At 35.5% G+C, this 22499-nt stretch overlaps 1 protein-coding gene across 8 annotated transcripts in view; it reads left to right on the top strand.

Moving 5' to 3' along the window:
* MAP4K5 (mitogen-activated protein kinase kinase kinase kinase 5) overlaps window positions 1-22499 on the top strand; it is a 108533-nt gene that overhangs the window by 9227 nt on the left and 76807 nt on the right. For all 8 annotated transcript variants that reach the window (XM_032405065.1, XM_032405062.1, XM_032405061.1 and 5 more), the window contains exon 3: window positions 14352-14409. In XM_032405065.1, coding sequence (XP_032260956.1) covers window positions 14352-14409 — 58 coding nt within the window. The remainder of the gene's footprint in view (window positions 1-14351; window positions 14410-22499) is intronic.

The following is a 22499-nucleotide window of genomic DNA, read 5'->3' as shown; positions in this document are numbered from 1 at the left end:
TACTTTCTCTCTTTTTTTGATAGTAATACCATTTGTTTGAATATACTGTCCTTTCTGTGCCCTGGTAGTCTGGCATAAGAGATTATTGGGTTTTCATGGTAGTGTGAGAGAGAGTGAATAATTTGCAAAAATAGGTTAACAGCAAAAAATAAGGACTGTGCTTCAAAAATCTTATTTAAAATTACATGTTTTATTAAGCTAGTGGATATCTTATTAAAAGTTAATTAGATGTTATGTTAAATATTGTGTAAGGTTACTGTGAAAATAAAGTGTGTTATTAGGATGAAGTGTACTATTACGGATGTTTACTATTTTATAAATCATCTGGTTAAATCTTTTTCTTTTTTAAAGATTTTCTTTATTTATTTGACAGAGAGAGCACAAGCAGGGAGAGTGGCAGGCAGAGGGAGAGGGAGAAGCAGGCTCCCCGCTGAGCAAGGAGCCCAAAGTGGGGCCTGAGCCGAAGACAGACAGTTAACTGACTGAGCCAGCCAGGCGCCCCTGGTTAAATCTTAATTTAGTATTTCTTACTGTGCAGAAATAGGCTTATTTTATGACTGCCTAAAAAAAGAACATGGTTCTGGTTGTAGATATGAAGCTCTGGACTATGACTGAAGGCAAATTATTTAAAAACTCTTTTCTACCTTCATAGAAATGTTGTGAAAACTATAAAAGAAGTCTTTAAAATACTTTCATCTTGGTGAAGGTAGACATAAAACAGTCTGGTGTTTTATTTATATGTCTACAAATCACTGGTGCAGGTGTATAAATTCTAGTTTCAGCATTACCTTGTGGATATAGCCTTCACCTTAGGCTTATAATACATTTTAGTGTTTTTGTTGTTTTTATTACTTAGGTTCAGCATTTTCACTTTAACCATCATTTCCAGTGTTTTTGATAAAGACAAATGGGATAGATTGCAGATTGATTTAGATTTCTTATTCTGCTTTTGCTTTCAAAATTTATAAAAGTTTCACTTCTCAGCTTTAAATTGTGGTTTCAGACCAAATATACAGGAAGAGAAACATGAAGGTTATTAACAAGTGATAACTTGTATTTTCAGGGCTTTGTTGTCAATTTGAGAACTTAGTCCAAGTTCATATTAATTGGAGCAGGCACTTTCACTCGGCTATACTGGACTAATCGTACATTGGCTATTACTCTCCAGTTATGTGAAGTACTATTTAAGTTAGTGTAGATAACTCTCTGTAAAGGGCAAGATGAACTTAGGTCGAACGGATCTTTATTTCTGTTAAATGTAATCATCTTCCACTGAGATTTTGAGAAGATGAATTGGGAAGCCAGGCAGATAGCCTGATCTATCCTTGGAGGTGTTTGGGCCCATGAATCATATCGGCCCCCACCTTCCAACATTTTTACAAAAATGAAATCGGATTAAAGTGACTAAGAGTGACTAATGTTTGTTTAGCTCTTTCATAATCAGTGTATTATTTGTTTCTTACAATAATCCAATGCAGTAGGGACAGGTATATTATCATCTCTGGTTTACCCAAGAAAAAACTTACTATTTGTCCTAGATCTTACTGTAAGTGGCACTATGAGGTTTTGAATCCAGATTTTCTGACTCTGTAATCTCTGTTATTTCCACTATTCTCAGCTGCCTGGCGACTGTATCTTTAAATTCATTGGGGCACACACAGCCCTTAACACATTGCTTACCACATAATAAGCTCTGAACAAATTACGGTCAGATGAAACTTGGTGGCCTCACTCCTCGCTGAGAGATGAGGGATTTTTTTGGACAGATTTGAACGTGCATATAAACTTCAGTTTGCGGCACTAATTTTTAAGAGACTTTTTCCTGTTACCCCTTCTGGTCATTACTCTTACCCTCATATTTTCCAAATCAGAACCCAGGGTTGATTTGCCTTTACTATGGAGATGACTCAGCTCATAGTCACCCTACAATGGAAATAACTAAAAAGAGAATCTGTCCTTTTTCTTCGTTGTTGGGACACTCTTCTATTGTGCCTTCTCTTGCCCTCATTTTGTCTGGACTTTAAATTTACGGTTATTGTTATCTAGATTAACTGAGTCCCATAGACTGTATTGTGTAATGCTGTTATAAATTAAAATAAAATACTAATTATTTCAGGCAGTTATCATTAAGTAGTTACTTCTGTGTGCTTCTATCCAATTTAAGGTAAATAGGACTGCCTGAGAAGGATGTGACTTTTAGCATTATCTTGTGAACCACTCTGTTATTTCTCACACACATGCACCTCCTTTTTTAGGTGAGCTGTGCCTTCTTCCCCTCTTTTTTTTTTTTTTTAAAGATTTATTTATTTTGGGGCACCTGGGTGGCTCAGTTGCTTAAGCGTCTGACTTCGGCTCAGGTCATGATCCCAGGATCGTGGGATCAAGCCCTGCATCAGGCTCCTTGCTCAGCAGAGAGTCTGCTTCTGCCTCTCCCTCAGCTCATGCTCTCTCTGTCTCTCTCTCTCAAATAAATAAATAAAATCTTTTTTTAAAAAAGATTTATTTAATTTTTTATTTGAGGAAAAAAAGAGGGAGCATGCATGCAGTGGGGGAGGGGCAGAGGGGGAGAGGGAATCTCTAGCACTCCCAGCTAAGGGCAGAGCCGCTGTGGGGCTTGATCCCAGGACCCTAAGATCATGACAGGAGCCAAAATCAAGAGTCAGCCACTGAACCAACTGAGCCACCCAGCTGTCCCACAACTTTTACAATTTAAGCTTTTTAGCTATTAATTGTATTAGATGATGAAGATGCTTGGTTCCCTACCAGTTTTTTGCCAGGAATAATTTCCTGTTCTTATTTCGGCAGTAGCATAGATCCATGGGTAGGACTTGCCTTCCGGTTTTGCCTCTCTTCCTTGCCTAGGCATAAATAGCCTTCTTTCCTACCTTTTATTTTTAAAATACATTTTAAGTAATATGAGTTAATTTTAGAAAACTATGATATAGGAATGAATGAAAAATTACCTATATCTTCTTTACCAAAAGATAAACATTGCTGTTTATATCTTTGTAGACTTTTAAAAGATAATATTGAGGGTATATACATAAATCATAATATATATAAGCACATATATAATATATAATATATACTATATATGATAATGAAGATTTTTTCATTTAACAGTATATCACAAACAACTTTTTATGTTAGTGAAAATATACATTTTATATTTGTATATTATTTCCTTGTATCATTTTACAATTTAAAAAAAATTTTTTTGACTTAATATTTGTTTTGCTTAGATTTTTGGCCTCATTATACAATTTTTAATCCATTATTGTTGAACAAGTAGATTGTCTCCAGGATTTCCTTATTATAAGCAATGCTGTGATTAGTGTCCTTGAACAAATTCTTAACACAAAAGTAAAACTCTTTAAGTAAATCTCTAGAATTCAATTTTCTAAGCTTTTTGAAATTTTAGTGAATTTTGACTAATTATTCCTCAGAAGTGTTGAACCCACCAACAGTGTTCCCTATTTTAATCTTAAGCTCTTTCTTCCTTTTTCTTTGCCATTAGGACATCCAGATAATTCAATTTAAGTAATCTTTTGGATGGAACTCTCCTTTTAATAAAATCAATCTTTTCTAAGGGTTAGGAAAATGCTTTTCACAGGCAATAAGTGTCCTAACAGGCTAAGGCTTTAGTGTGTCCTGAGAAACAAAGTCATGTGGACAGATGTAGAGTAACCTTAACAGGAAGGCTTCAGGCTCTGAATATGTCTGCCTGGGAATATATCTGCAGGGGAACGCTGCACTGCAGTCTCCTGTGGCAGCAGGAGCACCTGTCTAGACCTGTACAACTGTGTGGAAGGCAGCTTGGAAATACGCCAGAAAAATTAAGGAATTTGTGAGTTGGCAGGGACTTCTCACGCAGTGCAAAAATCCCAAACCCTATCCTTGACAAGTGGTCATTTAACTTATTTAAACAATATGGACATAGTATGTTCAGAAGTAATCAGTTCTTTTTAGGTGCTATCTGTAATCTGTCCCATTGAAACTCAAACAGGGCAGGTACATCTTTGTAATTCTTTGCTCTTACTCCAGCAACACTACCCTCATATCTGACGTATCTGATGCATAGGTTGTGCTCAATGAAAAAAAATATTAAAACAATGAATGACTAATCTTTATTTTAAATTTTCATGTGGAGGTTATGCCATAAGTGACTCCACCCTTATTATATTTTGTTCCCATAAATTTAAGTCTTACTGGAAGTAGTTTCTTGAAATTCATATAACAATTTATATATGTTAATATGTCTAGTGTTTATAACCTCCCTTTTTACTAAAAGGATTTATAAGAGAAATAAAATGAAGCACTTTGCTCTTGTCAGAGGATAAGTATTCCATTCTGTTTTGAATATAACGCTTTAGACATTTATTTTTAAATTTTAAAAGTATCATAACTTTATAGAAATTCAAAAAAAGAAGTCCCCTTTAGTGCCATGAGTCTAGTGTTATAACTGCTATCATTTTTGTTGGACATCAGACTTGGAGCACTTAGTCAAAGTACATAGCAACCAGAATGGTAGGAACGGTCTGGAAACTATATGTGGCATTTTGAAGGGATTGGATGTTTGTCTGTAGTTAGAAAGAAGCTTCTATATATATATATGTATATATATACACACATATATATATTTTATTTATTTGAGAGGGAGAACACAAGTGGGAGAAAGAACAGAGTGGGAGGGAGAGGGACAAGCAGACTCTGCACCAAGCAAAGAGTCCGACGTGGGGCTCTATCCCAGGACCCTGAGATCATGACCTGAGCCAAAACCAAGAATCTGATGCTTAACTGACTGAGCCACCCAGGCACCCCAGCTTTTATATTTTTTATCTGAGCAGGGTTAAAATTAGAACCTAGACCCTGACTGCCATAGGGACTCAATAAATACTTAATAAATTAATAAATTTAGATATCTGAAATTGGTCACAGTAGGAGGAATATGCTAAATCAGTATTATCTCACAGTCCAAAACGAGGACCACTGAGGAGAAATTATAGGAAAGTAGATATTGCTTATCATAAAAAAAGCCTTTACACAACTAAAGTTATCCTAAAAATGAATGTATCCAATTGGCTAAATTACTGCTACAAAGTAGAAAAGAATTGTTTTTTTAGAAGGAAGTTGAATTAGATGATTTCCAAGAATTTCTCCAAACTGGGCTTCTAATAGAACAGTATCTCTGGAGTGGTTTTGGTTTTGTCTATTTTCACTGTTCCTTAAATGTGGGTGATTTTTTTTACATTCTATTCTTGACTTTCTTTTCTTATTCTCCATATTCTTCCTAAGTAATCTTAACTACCTGGCTTGGATTCAGTCATGTTGATGGTGCCCAAATCTGTCTCCAGTCCAGGTTAGCTCTTGAACTTCAGGAGCTATCTATTAAGTGGCTTATAGGGTATCACTAGTTGGTTTTCCATTGGAACCTAAAAGTTAAATATGTTCAAGTCTGAGCCATTCATCTATGCCGCTTCACTACCTTCCTGTCTTGCCCCATAAGATGTGTTCATCTTCTTTGTCTGTCTTTGTAGTGAATGGGACCACACTGTCCACTCAGTTGTGCAGTCCAGAAACTAGGGGTTATGCTAGGCTTGCTGTTTCTTTGCATTTCACATTAATTAACTTACCAGTTTGTAATGGAGACAAGCTTGAACTAGAGTATAACAGAGGAGGTAAAGGGAAGTGAATGGATTTGATTTATATTTTTAAGCCATCAGGATTTGCTTATATATCAGATGTAAAGAATGTGAAAGGAAAGAAATGAAGAATGATCTTGGGTTTGGATTTAAGCAACTGAATGGATACAATTAATTTTATTTAGATTGGGAAGATATGGAAATGAATGGATTTATGGAGCAGGGATAATTTAGTGTTCTGTGTTAGACTTGTTAAAGTTGAGATGCCTGTCAGGTTTCCATGGATTTAGGAACCTGGAGCTGAGTAAGGAGAGATTTGTCCTGGAGATGGTTGTTAAAGCCATAGGACTACATAGGAGAATGTTAGATAAAGAAAAACTGAAATTCCATCATCACTCAGGATAGTTAAGAAAAGAGGGAGTAATAAAGAGGCTGAGGCATTATTGAAGGTTTGAAGAGAAGGGAGTAAAATAGTCCTTATGAAGAGTGGAAAATCACCTTCTCCTAGTGGAGAAGTTGTAGTTTGAAATTTGTGTTATGATTTCAAAATAAGACCAGTCAACATTATTTTAAATTCGTTTCCAGCAGCATTTAGCTAGCTAGCTTTCAATACCAATATGGAATGAGTGGATGATTGGGTTTAATCAGATTAGGATCTTGCCAGGCAAGTGTGATACATGGGAAGATGGGAAAGAAGTAAGAGAGTGTAAGAGAGTGACTGTAAATGGAGTGATTGACCATGGAACCCTGAAAGTTAAGGGAATGTGAGGAATTGAGACGTAATTGGTAGCCATAGGGGAATACTTTCATAAGAATGGAAGGACTAGTGAACTGAAAGGATAGGTCATCAGCAGGAAGTAAGTGTTTGAAATCAAGATTCAGATAGGAGGTCAAGGAATGAAAAGTTAGGAAATAGATCTGGAGGATGAAGTCTCTAAAGACTTCCTTTAGAGGCAAGAGAAGAGGTGGAGAAGATGACTGTGAACCAGAGGCTATAAAATCTTAATGAACAAGGAGGGGGTGACCAAGAAGTTAGTAGATGGTAGCTACAAGAGAACAATGGGTGAGACAGTCTGTCTTGAGCTGCAGAGGAATCTTATGTCTCACCATTCCCTTCTTTACACTCTTAAGTTCCCTTAACACAAGATAATTTTACTTCTTTGAGATGCCCGTGTTTTCTCCTATCTTTACACTGTTGCCTGGAATTCTGCCATAATCACTTACCACCACCACCACTACCATGCTTCTCCCGCAACCCCAAGGTCTCTCATCAGGTCTCAGTTTAGATTTACTTTCTCTTGGAAGCTTTCCCCAGCCAACTTTGAATGGGGTCAGAACCCTCCTATGTTGTCTTTTATCACCTTTGAGGGCACTTGTCACAATGTATGGTATTTACTGTTTACTTCTTCTCTCTCTCCAACTGTTAAAAGCCTTGGAAGACAGGAACTTTTTTGTTTAATTATATCTCCAATATCAACAACAGTACCTGGTGCATAGTCAGTAATATTTGTTCAGTGAATGAACCAGTCAAAAACAGTGTTCCATAAAGATGCAGGTATAGAGGTTTTATAGCCTATGATATAATTGTTTACATTTTTTGTGGATGAACCAGTACTTTGCATTCTTCAAACCTTACAGATGCTGTATTGTAGTTCATATTCTTAAATCTCGGATGCATAATCCTGACTGAGAAATAGTCACTGGCCACTAGAGATAGCTTGTTAAATACAGAGAAGTCTCGATTTTCTGTTGTTATGTTAAAGAATATTTTTGGAGGAAGGGGCCATATTTAAAACTGGTGGCCCCAGTTGGCTTTACAGAAAAGTTTTGTGACCCTAAAAATATGATGGAAGGAAGTTAATTGGAGATAGGATGAGGGGCCTAATGTTAAGAACATAAAGTTGTGTATAAAGGCTGAGCTCACTTACCTTCATGGTGACTGTCTTGGTTGCCGTAGGTTTTAGATGACTGTCATTAGTTACCAGTTTCATTTTTTGACCTAATTTTAAAAAATTCTCTTCTAAAAAATTCTAACTTCATCGTGACAGAGGTGTAATGTTCATTATTAAGTCTTATCTTCCTATTCTTTCTTGAAAACTTGTAGGTAAAATGTGTAGACACAGGACTTTTCCTTTAATTATTTTTAGTCACCTTAAAAATTTTACAGCATGTGAAGAAGTTCATGGCTGAAAAAACTGGCAGCTGCATGGTATTGTTGAAATAGAAATGGCTTAATCAGGAAGATCAGCATCTTTACTTTTTTTTTTTTTTTTTACCTTTGACCAAGTGGAACTCTAAGGGTAACTTTTTAATATGAATTTAAAAATCCAAGACTGGACAGTTTGAGTTAAAATGCTTCTCTGATAGTAAATTGACTTGGAAATATTAAGAGGTTAAGGGGAAATGCATTAGCAATGAGAATAGAAACTTAATTTAACTGGAAAGGCTCTTTCATGGATTTTATTGTGACATTGACCCATTTATTATTAGTTTATCTTTCCCCACCGAGTAATTTCAATTCCTAATTAATAAGAGTTAAATAAGAGAAAAGCAGGGTGCCTGGGTGGCTCAGTCAGTTAAGTGTCTGCCTTCAGCTCAGGTCATGATCTTGGGGTCCTGAGATCGAGCCCCACATCGGGCTCCCTGCTCAGCGGGGAGTCTTCTTCTCCCTCTCTTTCTGCCCCTCCCTGCTGCTTGTGCTTGCGTGCATCTGTCTCTCTCTCTCTCAAGTAAATAAAATCTTTTTAAAAAAATAAGAGATTAGCTATAGTAACATTTTATTAGAGTTCTGGGTGTTTAGTATACTTTTAAGTCTGAATAGTGAATACCAATAACCTACTAAAATACCTAGGAATCAGAAATATATTTAGATCCTTTTTGTACAAGTGCTTTGGTACTTCCATTAGTTTCTTTTGCAGGATTTTCAAATTCTTGTGCGTTAAAAACAAAAATACTTGAGAATATCGCATTAAACTTGGAGGGAATAGTTGGGTTTCAAAATCAGTATTATGTATGACTCTTCTGGATTATAGTGTGAAATTACATAGTTAAATTTCTGAAAGATCTCTTTAGTAAATTGAATCTGTAAAGTCTCTGTTTAGATCTTTTTTTCTGAAAGCCTCTTTGCCTTTTATTATAAAAGAGCCTGGTACTGCTTTCTGTTTTAAAAATCCAGCTGGAAAATTACAGAGTACAAAAATTTGCCCATCGGTTCTTCATTTGGAGAGAACAGAAGTGTGTCTTCAAAATGGAGACTGACCTTTAAGCGTTCTATCAGTGGGAGTTTTAGCTTTTATTATTTTTCTTTACTTTTTACTTCTGTTACTACATATATTTTGGCTTCTGCCTGGTACAGCTGAATGTTAAAATACCATCTTTATTTTATGTGGTTCTGTAATTGTTGTTCATATCCTCCAATGAGCTGTTTCTTTCTGAGCCCCTCAGAATCTCTAAAAAAACAAACAAACAAACAGAAAAACACAGCAAGGTGTCCTTGGTCTTTGTGTCTTTATTTTGGTTCTATTAAATTGAAACAACATATTTGTGTTGATTGTAATCATGAAAATTGACTCCTAAATGTGTCTGAAAGTATCCTATACTTAAAATAGTTTTCTATGTATTCTTTTAAAAGTAATCAATAGACTTAATTTTTAGTACATTTTTAGATTACAGAATAAGCAAATAGTATGTAGAGCTACATTCATCTACCCGCCCCAGCCACCCACATACCCATGGTTTCCCCTTTTATTAACATCTTGCATCAGTGTGGTACATTTATTACAATTATTGAACCAGTATTGATATATTATTTTAGTCCATACTTTAAGATTCACTTGTTGTGTTGTACAGTTTTATGGGTTTTGACAGATACATAATGATGTGTATCCATCATTACAGTTTCACACAGAATAGTTGACCACCCTAAAAACCCCCTATGCTTTACGTATTCATCACTCTCCACCCAAACCCCTGGCAACCATTGTCCTTTTTGCTCTCTGTAGCTTTACCGTTTCCAGAATGTCACATAGTTAGAATCATATGGTATTAGACTGACTTCTTTCACTTAGCAGTATACATTTAAGGTTCATATCTTTTCATGGCTTGATGGCTCGTTTTTTTAAATCACTAGATAATATTCCACTGTGTGGATGTACCACAGTTTGTTTATCATTACCTATTGAAAGACATCTTGATTATTTCCAGTTTTGGTGATTATGAATAAAGCCTGCTGTAAACATTCTTCTACAGGTTTTTGTGTGGACCTAAGTTTTTAACTTAATTGGGTAAATGATAAGTGGGGATTGCTAGATCATATGGTAACGCTATGTTTAGCTTTGTAAGAAACTGTCAAACTGTCAGTATATGTGTTCTTAAGAATCAACCAAATTGGGGCATGTGGGTGGCTCAGTCGGTTGAGCCACTGACTCTTGGTTTCGGGTCAGGTCATGATCTCAGGGTTGTGAGATCTGCTTGGGATTCTCTTTCCCTCTTACTCTGCCCCTCCTCCCCGCTCGATTTCTTTCTCTCTCTCTCTAAAATAATTAATTAAAAAAAAAGAATCAACCTAATTAAAAATCTGGAAGGATATACTCTAAACTATTAACAGTAGTTACCTCAGGGGATGAAATGGGGGGAGATGGGGGGGGACTGTCATCTTATTTTGTAATATCTGAATTTTTTAAAACAAAATACTATTTTGTAGTAATTTTTTACGAATAAAATTTTTCTCTAAAATACTTTACTTAATGCATACTAATAAAAATTGAAAATGAGGGGTGCCTGGGTGGCTCAGTTGGTTAAAGTGTCCAACTCTTGGCTTCAGCTCTGGTCATGATCTCATGGGTCATGAGATTGAACCCCGAGTCAGGTTCCGCACTCAGGGGGGAGTCGAAGATTCTCTCCCTCTGCCCCTCCCCCCACTGGCTTATGCCCTCTCTCTCTCTCAAATAAGTAAATCTTTTTTAAAAAATTGAAAATGAGTGAACATAAATAAAAGAAGACCATTTAAGCAGTATATTATTAGTTTCATAGCACTTCCTAGATGTGGAGGATTTTAATATTCTTATTTTTTAAGTAAAGAGGATAATTACCTTACTCCAATCATAATTGTCTATTCAACAAATTTATAGAGCATCTACCTGCGGCATAGTTCTTTATAGAATCCTGCCCAGAGCTAAGAAGAAAACACACTTCATTCAGCCTTGGGATGTCAGGCAAGACTTCCTAGAGGAGGTGATATCTGAATTGCATTCTGAAGGAGAAATCTGAATTAACTAGGCTAATGTGGAGGGGAGAAGGGCAGGGGAAGGAGAATGTACCAGAATGAGGACAATGTTTTCAAACTAGAGACCAAGTCATTTGCTTCTGGTTAATCTGATTAAAATCAGAATTAATTGTTTCATATTGTCGGAGAAGCATATTAGATCTTTTCATGCTCTTGGCACTTGTTTGATAATCTGTATTTGGGAAGTGTGGGCTCATATTTTCTTTTGGTTTCTAGTGACTGGCAGGGTGTATTGCCCTAATGCCTGTTTTGCTTGGAAAACTGGAATAATGAATACCCTGAAGATATTTTGTTGCTGGAGATGTTTAAGCATCTGTCACTGTCACATGAGTTAAACATTGCACTCTTTATCTGAATTTTACAGCCTTGAATGGTTCAACTGTCACTGTTTGTGAGTGTACATACATGTTACTTTCTTGGGCCATCTATGTCTCTTATACTTAAATCTTGCTTCCCATATGTAAACTTCCACTATATATCCATAGATTTTTTTTTCTGTTTTCTATAGGATTCCAGGGAAAAATTTAAAAATTATCACTTAGAGAAATGCAGAAAGAGGGAAAAACCAGGAAGTGTATTGACATGAAGGGATGAAAGTGGATTGTGTTTGCTAAATTATAATGCAGGAGCCTTAAAAAAAGAATTAGTTGAGTCTTGTCAGTTGATATTTTTCTGAATCCTGTAAGTTGGATTTTAAACATTTTGGAAGGCTACTGACTGTTATTTGGTATCTTTTTCCAGATTATTTAAAATAATTAATAACATTTTTCCTTGGATCAAATTCATCTCTCAAATTAAGACCTTAAATATGAAAGAATTCACAATTTCTTACATTGAAAATCATCATAGGAAATAATTTAATGTAAAATATGATTAGCACATTACCCTGTTTTCAATAAAAGTCACCCCTGAAGTCTATTAAATATTATGAAATTAATACTTTTCTCTGGTAACTGTTGCATTTAAAAAAGGAAAACAGAATTCTCATCTATTGAAAGGAGCAGTGAAACCTTGACATCAGAATACAGTTACTGGGTTCTAACTCCCATCTGTTGCCCCCGGCCAGCAGAATAGCCTTGGGCATGTCCCCTAACTTGACCAGCTAAGTCTTCGTGTTTAAATAAATAGAATTAAGTAATGAATATGAGAGTTCCTCCAAACTGTAAAGCAATTACAAATATAATTTGCATCATTATCATGGAATTTGTCTTCCAATACACATTTTATAACCCACTGAACAAGAGGTCAATTATTACTGCTTATTTTATAACTTTTGGCCATGTTTTCTGTCCCAGAATCTCATTGGCATGTGAAATGTTGAGCAGTGGACAGCCTAAATCTATGTGGACATAATTTTCTATAGCCCACGGGAGGACTGAAATGCTGAAAGATCTTAGGAACTGGGGCAGGACCTAAGGCCAACAGATAATTCTTTCGTCCAAGGGCAAGAAAGAGGAGAGGGTAGTTGTGGTGTGAGGCTTTTGGCTGACCTGTTCCATGTCTCTAAATGTGTTTGTGTTTGGGTGAGGGATAATTATATTGGGGAGGAGAGTTAAAATGTCTGTTCTCTTCCCCAGGCCCCTCCTTACGCTAATTTACCATGATAGGTCAGGAAAATGTGAACTTCTTATCACAACTTCTGTAGAAGTGTGAGACTTCTGTAGAAAATCCTTTTTCTCTTCTTCCTGTTTGTGATTTTCCTTCTGTATCCCTCTCCCCCATTCTATTCTTTTTCTCACCTTCTTTATGTCATTTCTAAAAGAATTGCTTTGAAGGCTGTCTTCCCTACATTCTTGGTCATTATTCTATTTTCCCTTTTTCCCTCTTGTAACATTGCCTATTTAATCCAGCAAATTGGTATAATTTTACTTTGCTGTTTTATCATACGCTCCTTATTTTTTATGCCAATTATGAAAGTTTACATTTGAATCTAATAGAGTAAATGAAAGACATCGTAAAGTATTAAATTGCATTTCTACATATGGTATGCCACTGGATGTAGTGAAAATGAGCATTCATATTAGCAATGACAACATAATAGTACAATGCTTTTAGACTGTTTTGGTAGTATGTGTTGATGGCCTTAAATGCTCATATTCATACCCTTAGACCTAGTTAATTTCAAACCTTAGAATCCATTTGAAAGAAATAATCTTAAATAATGAAAAGACTATGTGTAGCATTCTTAATGTCTAACAATAAGGGAGAATGATTTTGTGGACTATTATGTAGCCATTTAAAATTATGTATAACATGGAGAAAGTTCATAATTTTAAAAACAGAATTAAAATTTGGACCTACAAGAGAACTTAGCGAATATAGATTTCACATTCAAAGTTGGTGAGAATATAAATTCACACAGTTTTGTTAAAGGGCACTATGGCAATATTTTCATTTAAAATCCACACACCTTTTGACCTAACAAATAGACTTGTAGGTTGACTTACTGATAAACTCTGGTATGTGCCAAAATATTTGCAGTTATAATCATTGCAGCACTAATTACAATAAGTCTGTCCAGGGGCACCTGGGTGGTGCAGTCGGTTAAGTGTCCGATTCTTGGTTTCTGCTCAGGTCGTGTACTCATGGGTCATGGGATCCAGCCCCATCTTGGGCTCCCTGCTCAGCCGGGAGTCTGCTTGAGGAGTCTCTCCCTCTGCCCCTCCCCCTACTTGGGTGTGTGCGGCGCTCGTGCACTCTCTCTCAAATAAATAAATCTTTTTAAAAAATCAGTCTGTCCATGATTTTTTGGTAAGTAGTGAATAGTTTCTTTTCTAGGAATTTATCTGAAGGAAATAAGGCTGTGGATAGATATGAAGCTAAGATATATTTATCCCTGTATTTATAACTGCAGAATAATATTAAAACCCTCCATGTTCAACAATACCAGATTAGTGAAATACAGTCTATCTCCCATCAATAGAAAATTATGCAGCATTATAAATAACATTGTAGAAGACTATGTATGATGGCATTATCTTCTACCGCACATACACATGTAAGCACTTACACATCTACACATGGAAAAAAAGAAACACATGCTCTATTTAACTTTTTTCCTCTGGGTAGTAAGATACAGATGACTTGTTTTTCTAAATTTTCCCTTAATGATCTATTATTATATTTATAAAATATATAAAAACCATGAGTATTTTTTTTAATCAATAAGAATATTAACTCTAGTATAAGAAAAGACTTAGCGGAAGTATAACAAAAATTGTAAATAATAGCTAGTTTTGAGTGGTGGGACGAAAGGTAACTGTGTGTGTGTGTCTTTTCTATATTTTTCTTTAATGAGAAAATATATTCATTTTATTGGAAATAAAGTTCTATTAAAAGCATGGTTGATAAGCAGCTAATTAACTTAGTGCCAAATAATTTTTATATAATTAACAAACTTAAAAACATTTTTATTTTCATTTTAGGCTAGAAATATTCATACAGGAGAGTTGGCTGCAGTAAAAATTATCAAATTGGAGCCTGGTATGTATTAAAACTCTCAAGATAATTTTTGAATACTTTTCTTGTGTAGTTCATAAATATAGGACTTAACAAGCATTTTCCATATTTTTTCCTTATTTCCCTTCTTCCAAAAAGAAATCTTTGTTGTCAGGGCAGTAAGATATCCAATATGGTTATAATTAAATTCCATTGGAGGTTGTTAGTTAAAGATGAGTTTGGTGTGATAGTTTTGTTGCTAAATAAAATTTGAAATGTGCACATTCAAAAATTGGAAGGCACATTGACGGTGTTAAAGTAATTCTGTTTTAAGGTTGTAGTGAAATATTTGAACTTCTTTTATGAGAATTTAATTAGGAAAGTATTCATTGATGGGGCGAGATATTTGGTAATATTTGGGATAATGGTATTTTATATGTCAGATGTAACCTGGCTGTTACGTTTAATAATTCTGGTCTTAGCCTAGTGCCTTTTTTTTTCTAAACACTTCTTTGTAACAGAAAGCTGTTTGTTTTAAAACAGACAGGGGTGCGTGGCTGGCTCAGTAGAGCATGCAAGTCTTGATCTTGGGGTGTGAGTTTGAGCCCCATGTTGGGTGTAGAGATTACTTAAAAAAAAAAAAAATACTGAGAAATTTGCTTTGAAAACAAAACAACTGTGTAAAACCTGAAACGATTTTGTTAATTTCGATAACTTAAAGAGTTTTCTAATGAGAGCAGTAGTAGCTTTTTCTCTCCAGTTTTTTATTGTGGTAAAATACATATAACAAGAAAATTTACCAACGAAACCATTTTTTTTAAGATTTTATTTATTTATTTGACAGTGAGAGACACAGCAAGAGAGGGAACACAAGCAGGGAGAGTGGGAGAGGGAGAAGTAGGCTTCCCGCTGAGCAGGGAGCCCGATGCGGGGCTCGATCCCAGGACCCTGGGATCATGACCTGAGCTGAAGGCAGATGCTTAATGACTGAGCCACGCAGGTGCCCCTGAAACCATTTTTAAGTGTATAGTTCAGTGGAATAAAATACCTTGATAATGTTGTGCTACCATCACCACCATCCGTCTTCAGGACTCTTCATCTTGTAAAACTTAAACTCTATACCCATTATATAGTAACTTCCCATTCTGGTCTTCCTCCTAGCCCCTGGCAACCACCATTTTACTTTTTGTCTCTGTGATTTTCACTACTCTGGGTACTTGATTTAAGTGGAATCATATAGTATTTGTCTTTTTGTGACTGGCTGGCTTATTTCACTTAGCATAATGTCTTCAAGTCTCATCCAGTTGTCACATACGTCTGAATTTCCTTCTTTTCAAGACCAAATAACATTCCATTGAATGAATAGATCACATTTTACTTATCCATTCATATGTTGATGGACACTTGGGTTGCTTCCACATTTTAGCTATTGTGAATAATACTGCTATATGAGGATGAGCATACAAATATTTCTTCCAGACCTGCTTTTATTCTTTTTATATACCCAGAAGTGGAATTGCTAGATCATATGGTAATTCTATTTTTAATTTTTTAGGGACCACCATACTGTTTTCTGCAGTGGCTGTACAATTTTGCATTCCTACCAGTAGTGTTCAAGTGTTCCAATTTCTTCACATCCTCATCAACACGTGTTATTTTTCTGTTTTGTTTTGTTATCGCAGCCATCCTAATGGATGTGAGGGGGTATCTCATTGTAGCTTTTGTTTGCATTTCTGTAGCGATTAGTGATGTTGAGCATCTTTTCATGTGCTTATTTGTATATCATTTTTGGAGAATTGTCTGTTTAAGTCCTTTGCTCATTTTTTAATTGGGTTGTTTGTTTCTTTATTGTTGAGTTTTTGGAGCTCTTTGTTATAATCTGGATATTAATCCCATATCAGATATATGATTTGCAAATATTTTCTCCCATTCCATGGGCTTTTTACTGTGTTGATATTGTCTTTTGGTGCATAAAATTTTAAAATTTTCATGAAGTCCAGCTGGCCTGTTTTTTCTTTTGTACCATACAAAAGAAAAAACAGGCCAGCTGGACTTCATGAAAAATTTCTGCCTGTGCCTTTGGTACCATACTCAAGAAATCATTGCCAAATCTGGTGTCAATGAGCTTTGCTTTATTGTAAGAGTTTTATAGTTTTACGTCTTACAAAGTGTGTGATCATCTTGAGTTAATTTTTGTATATGGTGTTGGGTTCGGGTCCGACTTTGTTTTTTTGCTTGTGGATATCCATTTTCCCAGCACCATTTGTTGAAAAGATGGTCCTTTCCCCATTGAATAATCTTAGAAGCCTTGTCAGAAATCTTTTTGGTTGAAGGTCAAAAAATCTTTGACCATATATGCAAGGGCTTACTTCTGGATTCTCTATTCTATTCTGCTGGTCCTTATGTCTGTCTGTATGCCAGTATCACACTACTTTGAGTACCATAGCTTTGTAGTAAGTTTTGAAATCAGGAAGTGTGAATCATCCAATTTTAATCTTCTTTTTCAAGAGTGTTTTGGCTATCCAAGGTCCCTTGAGATTTCATATAAATTTTAGGATAAATTTTTCTATTTCTGCAAAATAATGTTGTTGAAAAAGGAGTGGTAATTTTTGACCAGGTAGGTGAATATTTGCTGATTGTTCATTTGCTGCTTCATAAACTTAGACATGTAGAATAATTGTGTGACTGTAATTATGCCAAACAATTTCTTAATTTGAGCATTAAAAATGTTTTTGCATTTCAGATACAATATTTTCATCATTATGTATATGATTCATTAAAGAGAGATTACTGAGGGTAGCTTATGCTACAACACTTTAAAAATAAGCTTTCATATAAGACACGGTATCATTTTTTTCCCTGGGTATTAGAAATTGTTATAATATTCTTAGAGTTCTCCCCTTCTACACTGTTGGTGGGAACGCAAGCTGGTGCAGCCACTCTGGAAAACAGTATGGAGGGTCTTCAAAAAGTTGAAAATAGAGCTACCATACGACCCAGCAATTCCACTACTGGGTATTTACCCCAAAGATACAAATGTAGGGATCCGAAGGGGTACGTGCACCCGATGTTTATAGCAGCAATGTCCACAATAGCCAAACTGTGGAAAGAGCCAAGATGTCCATCGACAGATGAATGGATAAAGAAGATGTGGTATTTATATACAATGGAATATTATGCAGCCATCAAAAGGAATGAGATCTTGGCCATTTGCAACGACGTGGATGGAAATGGAGGGTATTATGCTGAGCGAAATAAGTCAATCAGAGAAAGACATGTATCATATGACCTCACTGATATGAGGAATTCTTAATCTCAGGATTACAAACTGAGGGTTGCTGGAGTGGTGGGGGGTGGGAGGGATGGGGTGGCTGGGTGATAGACACTGGGGAGGGTATGTGCTATGGTGAGCGCTGTGAATTGTGTAAGACTGTTGAATCACAGACCTGTACCTCTGAAACAAATCATACATTATGTATGAAAAAAAGAAGATAGTAGGAAGGGAAAAATGAAGGGGGGAAATTCAGAGGGGGAGACAAACCATGAGAGACTATGGACTCTGAGAAACAAACTGAGGGTTCTAGAGGGGAGAGGGGTGGGGGGATAGGTTAGCCTGGTGATGGGTATTAAAGAGGACACGTACTGAATGGAGCACTGAGTGTTATACGCAAACAATGAATCATGGAACACTACATCAAAAACTAATGATGTAATGTATGGTGATTAACATAACATAACAAAAAAAAAAACAAAAAAAGAAAGAAATGAAGGGGATTAAGAGTACACTTATTGTGATGAGCACTGAGAAATGTATAGAATTGCTGAATCATGTACACCTGAAACTAATATTATACTGTTTGCCAGTTACGCTTGAATAAAAAAAAATATGGATCACAAAAAAAATACTCTTAAGAGTTCTCTTATTAAGTGCTATTTAGTAAGTATAGAGTGATCTCCAATGATGTCACTAACACAAATAGAAGAGAATATAACACAACTATGCAAGCATTTGCCTCTTCTGGAGGAGTCGTGAGCAGATACTCAAGTTATGTTCAAGGGATGGTTATAGTCCAAATAATGAATGGGCTGCGTTCTCAGAGGGAAGAAAGATATTTATCCCTTCTCTGCCCTCAGTGAGTGCACTGGGCTTGCTTTAGCATATTCACTTATTTGAGTTGAATGTATCTTTAAAAAATCTTACTATACTGACTTCTCATTAAGTCATAAAAGAGAAACACATACCATCATATGATGTTATTATTTAATACATAAAGATTAATTGTTGGGACCATTAAGATTGAAAGGTTGGAATTTTTTTGTGCTATGTTGACCTTATGTCAGAGTTCCTTAATATGTAAGATTGACTAATGTTTAAATTCTCTCCCCTAAAAGAATAATATAGAAGTTCAATAAATGCTTGATAATGTGATTTTAGTATTTGATCATTTTTATAATGTTATTTGCCTATACTTATATGTTGCCCAATTCTACCAAATTGTCTTTTATTATCGATTTTTAGATGCCATTTGCACTTTGAGAATAGTGACTCTTCATATGTTTTTCAGGTTTTCCCCAGTTTGTCTTCTCTCTTCGTACTCTGCTTGTCATCCTTTTCTTTTCTGTGTGAAAGTGGTTTCTTTCTTCTTAGATAAATTTTCGGTTTTCCTTTCACTATTCTCCTTTTCCTCAGTAGGCCTTTTCTACTAGACAATTCTAAAAGTATTTAACTGTAATTTTTTCTAGTTTTTTCCCTTCTTTTCTTCCAGTATTTATATATTCGCTCCATCAGGAACAATTTTGTTCTAAGGGGCGAGGGAGAGCTCTAGGTTTATTCTTTTTCAAGTGGCTAGATAGTTTCCCAGAGCTGTTTACACAGACTCTTCTCTTTTATTCTCAGGGTCAAAATGCCTTGACTGTTGTAAACTAAATTTCCATGTATCCATGGGTTTTGTTTTCTGTTCCAGTGATTGTTTTTCCCTCCTATTCCTTCTTCAGTACTATCCTGTTTTTGATGATTCTAACTTTTCAATGCATTTTATAATCTTCACTGCTTTTATTTTTCAGGAGAACTTTAAAATCATTTTTGTCGAAGAGAAAAAAGCTTGTGAGGTTAATTTAGAAGATATAGCATTTTGAGAGTAGAAATTCAGGTCTTCAGCCAAGTATTATAACTTGCCAAATAATTCATATTTATGATATTTCTTGCTGTTACGAATGTCATTTCCCCCCCCCCTTACACTTTCTAGTTGGTTACTGTTGATATTTATGTAAGTCATTGATTTATTGGACTTATTTTCTCTCTGGCAGGTGGCTTTTCATCGATAGCATTTCATTAGATAGCTTTTCATGCCCTTTTGCCTTTAGTTTAACTTCGTCAAACACTGATCTTGCCAACTCTCCTTTTTGATTATATTTGTGTGGCATATTAACAAATGGATACAGCTGCTATACTTGGGCCTGTCATTTTACTTTAATCCTTTCTGGGTCATTGGTTTTTAGGTGTATGTGAGTTTCATTTTATAACCCAATCTGAATCTTTCTCCTTTTAATAGATGAGTCTGTTACTGTATTGTTTAGTGAAATGTTTGATCCTTTGTTGTGGTTTTATTTTCTAATGTTTTTTGAAGCTGTTAAAAATTTTAAAAATTATGGCTCTTTTACTGTTGATAATTTGCAAGGTACACAGTCTAGTTTTAACGGAGGATAGGATGGCTTACAAGACTTTGATTAACATGTTTAAATGGATGTTTTTGATTTATTAACTTAAGCACTGAAAGTCATTGACTTCTAGGCTTAAAGATGTTGAATTTTACCCCCTGCCTCTTCATCTCCCAGTTTTCAGACATTGGTTAGTTTATTTGGAGGTTTTTTTTTTTTTTTTAAAGATTTTATTTATTTATTTGAGAGAGAGAGAATGAGAGACAGAGAGCATGAGAGGGAGGAGGGTCAGAGGGAGAAGCAGACTCCCTGCTGAGCAGGGAGCCCGATGCGGCACTCGATCCCGGGACTCCAGGATCATGACCTGAGCCGAAGGCAGTCGCTTAACCAACTGAGCCACCCAGGCGCCCCTGGAGGTTTTTGCCTGAGAATTTTTTTATTATACTGGGGCATTGAGTGTGTGTTAGTCTGCATATCTTTTAAGAATTATAATATACCAATTATTTGAACTTAGTTTTATATTTAAGTGGATTCGGTGCTCAGTATTGGTCTTTTCATGCCATGTCCCTGCCATTCTGACTGGCTTATTTCGTATCAGCTATTAATAGAATGAATCAAATAATCATATACATTTTCCTCTATGTATTAGCAGTAGTATAGTTTGAATCCACAAATTGATTGTTCACCCCAAACCTGCTCTTCCCTCAGTCTTCCCCATTTTGACAAGCAGTTAGCCAAGCCAAAAATCTAGGTGTTGTCCTTGGGATTTCTCTCTTTTATTTGTACTCCAGAGTCAATCTGTTAGCAGGTTTCTTCAACTCTACCTCTAAAATATATCCTGCATCTGTCTACTTCTCTTTATTGCCTTCTCTACCCTTCTAGTCTCACTGTCCTGTCCCACACCTCCCATCTACTACCATCTGGTTGCCACCAAGCCACCAGACTGATCTTTTTAAAACACAAATCAGATCATAGTGCTCTCCTGCTTCAAAACTCTCTGAAGCTTTCGAATCCACTTAGAATAATATTCGCACTTTTAACGTTGCTTATAAAACCCTACATGATTTGCTCTGTCTCCTTCTCTGAACTCATCATGTAACTTTTTCCCTTCTCTAGTCTGCTTTCATTTTCTTTTTATTTAAACAGTCCAAGATTAAACTAGCCCTTCATTCTACCTGAAGTACTATTTTTCATGATCTTTTGAACAGAAGGCTTCTGGTCATTTACATCTCAACTTAAAAGTCATGTCCTCAGAGAGAGCCATTTCTGACTACCTAATTTGAAGTGGCTGCTCAAGCTCTTGTTATTTTAGTTCTCTGAAATAAAATGTATATGTTTATGTATGTATATGTGTTTGTGTAATAAATATAAATAAATATATAGTGGTCTCTCTTGGCTGCTATATTTCAGCATCTGAAACAGTGTAATACGGTACAGTAGGCACTCAGTAAATAGTTTTTGTACAAATGAATATTATAAATGTCTTTCTTTTGCCTTTGAATAAGAATGACCAGTTGACTAAATATAGAACTATTTGTATCACACATTATTCCACCCTCAAAAATGTGTAGACATCTTCTCTGTGTGTAGTATTGGGGGAAACTGTAAGGCTGTCTTGGCGTTTTTTCCTCTGCAGGTCTTGCTGCTTCTGCCTGATTATTTGTGGCACTAATACTGCTTATCTTCTATGAGCTGTGATGTTCAGAAGATAAGACCTTAATATTTATTATATTTTCAGATTTCAGTTCATGGTTAATAGTAATTGTAATTTTAGTAAATTTAGCAAATAACAACTATAAGTTTTTCTTATACTTTAAATATATATACTTTGCATTTTAGTAAGTAGTTTCATTTATTTTCATCATCTGTGCTTTAGAATTTGAGGAATTGATCTGGTTGTGACAGTAATTTTATTCATTTGGATGGTTTCATTACATCTTATTCGAGGATTTTTTTCTTTTGTATTTTGCCTCTTTTTATTTATTTTTTTTAGAAGATTTTATTTGAGAGAGAGAGAAAGAGAGAGAGAACATCAGAGGGGGGAAGGTCAGAGGGAGAAGCAGGCTCCCCATTGAGCAAGGAGCCCGATGCGGGACTCGATCCTGGAACTCCAGGATCATGACCTGAGCTGAAGGCAGTCGCTTAACCAACTGAGCCACCCAGGCGCCCCATGTATTTTGCCTCTTTTTAAAAAAATGTTTTTCCATTGACCATAGATATTTATTTATTTATTTATTCATTCATTCATTCATTTATTTTAGCATTTTCACCAAAGTAGATGGTGTTTTTCACATTTTTGGAATGTGAAAATTAGGTAAAAAATATGATGGTATGCTAATGAATTTTCCCAACATTCAGTTCAGATGCTTCAAATAATTCTGGAGACAGCTGTATTTCAGAAATGAATTTTTAACTGTACTCAGCAGCTTTTAAAAAAATTTGTGCTAAAGCCAGGATAATACAAAAGTGCTTCCTTG

The sequence above is a fragment of the Phoca vitulina genome, unplaced genomic scaffold, assembly GCF_004348235.1.
Source record: "Phoca vitulina isolate PV1807 unplaced genomic scaffold, GSC_HSeal_1.0 scaffold7, whole genome shotgun sequence".
In the NCBI taxonomy this organism is placed as follows: Eukaryota; Metazoa; Chordata; class Mammalia; order Carnivora; family Phocidae; genus Phoca; species Phoca vitulina.
This window is presented reverse-complemented; position numbering and strand designations above follow the sequence as displayed.